The 4,787-nt window shown below is 30.2% G+C and overlaps 1 protein-coding gene across 3 annotated transcripts in view; it reads right to left on the bottom strand.

Moving 5' to 3' along the window:
- Positions 1 to 740: 740 nt before the first annotated feature.
- Positions 741 to 4,787, bottom strand: part of LOC111623585 (heterogeneous nuclear ribonucleoprotein C-like) — an 18,565-nt gene continuing 14,518 nt past the window's right edge. Inside the window, exons 1-3 of one of the 3 annotated variants that reach the window (XM_023366214.1) lie at positions 3,620 to 4,031; positions 3,272 to 3,524; positions 741 to 960 (exon numbers count right to left, since the gene is read on the bottom strand). In XM_023366214.1, the coding sequence (XP_023221982.1) occupies positions 887 to 960; positions 3,272 to 3,518 (321 nt within the window). In that variant the 5' untranslated portion in view covers positions 3,519 to 3,524; positions 3,620 to 4,031 and the 3' untranslated portion in view covers positions 741 to 886. Of the gene's footprint in view, positions 961 to 3,271; positions 3,525 to 3,619; positions 4,032 to 4,787 lie in introns of those variants that run through there. The other 2 variants (XM_023366213.1, XM_023366212.1) reach the window with 2 other exon arrangements.

The raw sequence follows: 4,787 nt of genomic DNA, 5'->3' as shown, positions 1-4,787 counted from the left end.
TGAGGCAAGAACAACTCGTTTTTTAAAATTTCTATGGGAAAAAAACACCCTAAAATTCCGAATTTGCCCTGTATTTTGTTGAAAATTGTCGAATTTCTACACCATAGATATTCTATGGTGTAGAAATTCGACAATTTTCAACAAAAGAGACTGAATTAATACGTTCTTGCCTCGAGGTCTTCAATTACTGTATTCGCAGATCAACAGGTTTAATTCTATTTATGGAAAAAAAATATATATATATATAATAAGTCTCTGCATTTAATATTTTAGAAATTAATACATTTTTCGTTTTCAATAAATGTTTCCCCACTTTCCACGACTTTCATTAATAGAACGTCGAGTCTTTTTAAGTTTAAATTTCTTCTCAACATCTTCGGCTTACCAATGACAGAGTGGATAAAACCACTGAACACGCATGGGTTTGCGCCACGTGGAGCCTTCCGGGTTTTCATTACGTATTTAACACCTAAAAAGAGACTCGTTTCCCATAAAAAGTCTTCCCGGGAGACGTCTCTTGGCAGATCGCCCGTGTTTACGTTGATTATTCCATTAATCCTATCCTAACGTCTTATTTATTATTATTTTTTTACATTAACTGAATTAAATTTTACTATCTATTCATTGAATAATAATATATCGCAATTTAAAAATGTATATTACATAAAATAAAAAAATTCTCCTTTTTTTTCTAAAGCTCTCTCAATGCCAAGTTTTAATGCATAAAATTTCATCAAATTGTCAGTTTGTCAAAAGTATGAAAAAATAACGAGATTTTTTTTAATAAACTGCAAAAATTTCATTAAATAGGCTAATCATACAGTATTTTGACTAGACAAGATTAAAATACATACGGTATATTTAATCATTGTTAAAATGTATCTACTCACGTGCTTGAGGCAGATCCCTGTCGCTTTCTTGTAATCTGATGCGGTTTGGGTTCTGATACCATGTTGACATCTGAAAAAAATTATAAAAATACTTAATTATGAAATCAATAAGATAGTTTCACATTAACTATTCAATAAGTACTATATCATTATTTGAAACTACCTCATTAGTATTTGAATTCTAATTATCATATACAGATTAATGTTGATAATTAAGATGAATATAGAATAAGTATTAATTATTAATTACATTTCCAATAACAAGTTACTTAACTAGTTCATAAATCATAAGAAAAGTTTGGCATTTTAAATAATCGAATAATAATATTCTATCTAAAATAGTGTATGTTAATAATAAAATATTGTCCAAATTGCCACTAAAGAAAAATTATTTCGCTCATGAATAAATTTTGTAATCAAAATTAAGAGAAGTCTCCATTTTTTGTGGCTTTAACCTTTAATTAGTAATATAAAAATTAGGTTTAATATTATACTATAATGATAGCGATATAATTGCAAGAAAAAAAGAATATCTGTACTCCTTAAAAAGGTTTACGTGATGCTACTAATTCAACTTCTAATTAATTTTTAAAATTCCGTTTCTGAGTACATAAATCCTATAGTAATTAGACGACCTAATTAGACATCATACTATCGACCAGAATAGCATCGCATAGATTTTAACGATCTTGTATTAAGTTATATAACAGGAACTTAAAATATATATTTACAGGCATATATTATACAATGCAATACATAAATAATGGTTATGATATTAAAATTTGTCATCTTATATTGTAATGCTTTGTCACTTTATCTACATAGTGTCTTAATTAGCACTGGTTATTATAGAATTTATATGCATAAACCCCTATACACACTCGAATTCTATAATAATTATACACAATTGCCATTTTCTAAATGAAATAAATATTGGAACTACACTAAAAATTACAATAACTATGTAACAAGAGAAATCCAACCGGTTGTTATAAATCTGTTAATTTTACTTAATAGAACAGCTAACATTGATCTCAGTTGTACCATGCCAAAATTAATTATCTGTGTAGTTATAGGATTAATGTATCTTATTCCTTTCTATTGATCATTTCTATTGTATGTTGATTTTAATATTGATTGTATATTGAATATTGATTGATTGATTATATGTTAATTTTCATCACAGACATTAAATAATGCCTAACTAAATATTTAATATCAAATAGAATTCAACAATTTTAATATTATAAAATAAAGTTTTAAAATTGAGAATATTTTCTAATTAACTAATGTAGTCAAAATTAGGATATAACAAGAAAATAAAATTTAAATACATAATTTACATAGTTTATATATTTGAAAAGATAATTTTTATTAATTTAATAAAAATCTTAAAATAAGATTACTTATATTTAAGTTTTCTCATTAAATCTATTATTAAAATAACTAGTGAAGTACAGTACTTAATAAATTAATAATTTATTACGTTATTCATAATTGAGCGTCATAGCTACTTTATCAAACGCGAAAGAGAATAAGGAAAATTATTATAAAAACGATTCATTATTATGATAAATATTCACAAAAAGTAAATAAATACAGTGAAGCGTCGAAATTCTTATACGGTTTTTCAATTTGTCTAGGTTTTCAAATATACACGGGTGTAAATTCACATTTTATATATTATAAACTTGAAGAATAGTATTTGGAGTTTACGTGTTCTAAGTTCAAACCATCATAAGGAATGTAGAAATACAAACTACAGTAGAACCTCGATTATCCGCCCTAATTGGGGACTGGGGTTGGTCGGATAATTGAAAAGTCGGATAACCGAAAAGTATGAAAAAATCCATTATTAGTGTAGTATATTATTATATCCCATGTAATTAGTATATTAGTATATCGCTATTAACCTACTTTGCGTTGAATTTTCATCGATGTTAAGCCTAACAAAAATTTTTTAAAATAATAATCGTCGCTATTGTATCGTTAAAAATTAGAAAATTAAGCTTCGTTTAAATACTGGCTCCCTTTCATGGTCGAATGAGTGTTGCCAGCTAAAACACGTAAAAATAATATTAAAGTAGCCAAGACATAGCCAAATATTGTAGCGCCACATCACTAGCGGACATTTGAAATTTGCCGACTAGGACGGTCGGTTAACCGAGGGGTCGGTTGATCGGGGGGCGGATAATCGAGGTTCTACTGTATTGAAAATATAATTTATAGAATCACAATATTTATAATAAAAAAAATACACTAATCAAAATTTCAAAATGAAAAAATTCCGAATGAATGTTAAAAACATCATTCGGAAACAAAGTTAAGACGAAAAAGATTTTTTAATATTTTCGATACTTCACCGTATAAGCAAACTTTACCTAAAACTTGTCCAGCTAAAGTTCTTCCATCTTCTCCCATAATAGCATTTCTTGCATCCCAGGTATCTGTGAATTGCACGAAAGCATAGCCTTTGTGCATAGAAATTCCGATAACAGAACCATATCTCTGAAATACTCTGCCCAGTTCTTCTTTTGTTACTGAATAAGTATTGAGATTACCTACGAAAAGACGCGAATTAACTGATTGTGGGTCTGGGCTATTTGTATGGTTTCCAACTCGAGTCATGGCTATCTGTCAAATAATGATAATTGTAAATAAATATTAAAATCTTATTTATGATTTTATTCAGAAAATACTTTAATAATAAAAATATAAATTATTCTAACCTTTATTTCTTTTAATTTAATAAAATATTATCAAATTTCTCATTAACTGTTTTATAAATGATCCAATAATATACAGTAAAATCGCTACTTAGAGACAAGATTTGGCCATAGATGGGCCACCGACCACTGGTCGGTGGTTTCGCGTCTCGCCAAAGGGTCTCTCGCCACGTGGAATTTTCTTCACGTTTGGCAAGTGCCAAATCCGACAGAGAACGCTGTTTTTGAGCCAAGATGGCTGCCGAAACAGGTAAGGAACCGACCATGTGTTTGTTCAGTGCCTGAGCCGATTCAGTTTCCGTCGGTGACGACTACTGCGAGGACCAAATGGAGAACAAATCATTGAATTTATGTCAAATTCTAGACTATATCGGCGACAGGAAACGTCGTCTTGTAGAAGGTGAAGCCGTTTTGGATGCTGAAACATCGTATTTTGTGGATTAAACTCTAACAACATTGAAGTTCATGTTGTATAAGTGCTGAATGACTCAGCAGGGCAGCCTTCAGATTGGCACTAATTTTATGATAAATAAAACTATGTTTTTATATTAGAACATGGTGTATACTGCTTAAAATATTTAAATACTTCTCATCTGTTAACGTGTAATAAACATGTTACTGTATCACATGTTTACAAAAACCAGACAGCCCCGCTTTGCACGTGTATTCTCCCTGTAATTGAGATGTATTAAAATGACAATATCTGAGATTGCAACACTAAAGCAACAACATGAACTTCAATGTTGTTGTTAGAGTTTAATCCACAAAATACGATGTGTCAGCATCCAAAACGGCTTCACCTTATACAAGACAACGTTTCCTGTCGCCGATATAGTCTAGAATTTGACATAAATTCAATGATTTCTTCTCCATTTGGTCTTCGCAGTAGTCGTCACGGACGGAAACTGAATCGGCTCAGGTACTGAACAAACGCATGTTCGCTTCCTTACCTATTTCGGCAGCCATCTTGGCTCAAAAACAGCGCCCTCTGTCGAATTTGGTGCTGCCAATACCTAATTAGGGGACAGTTTTCCTTATAAATTATTCCCGGGAGGCAAACCCCTCACCCACGTGGCGTTTTGTCGTATACCAACAAACAAAACTAATAAAAGTGGTCTTTATGAGGGTGGTCTTTTAAAAATGTTTTACTGTATTTTACATGAAGAATTCT

The sequence above is a fragment of the Centruroides sculpturatus genome, unplaced genomic scaffold (assembly GCF_000671375.1).
Source record: "Centruroides sculpturatus isolate CEXI.00-Female unplaced genomic scaffold, Cexi_2.0 scaffold16, whole genome shotgun sequence".
NCBI lineage: Eukaryota > Metazoa > Arthropoda > Arachnida > Scorpiones > Buthidae > Centruroides > Centruroides sculpturatus.
This window is presented reverse-complemented; position numbering and strand designations above follow the sequence as displayed.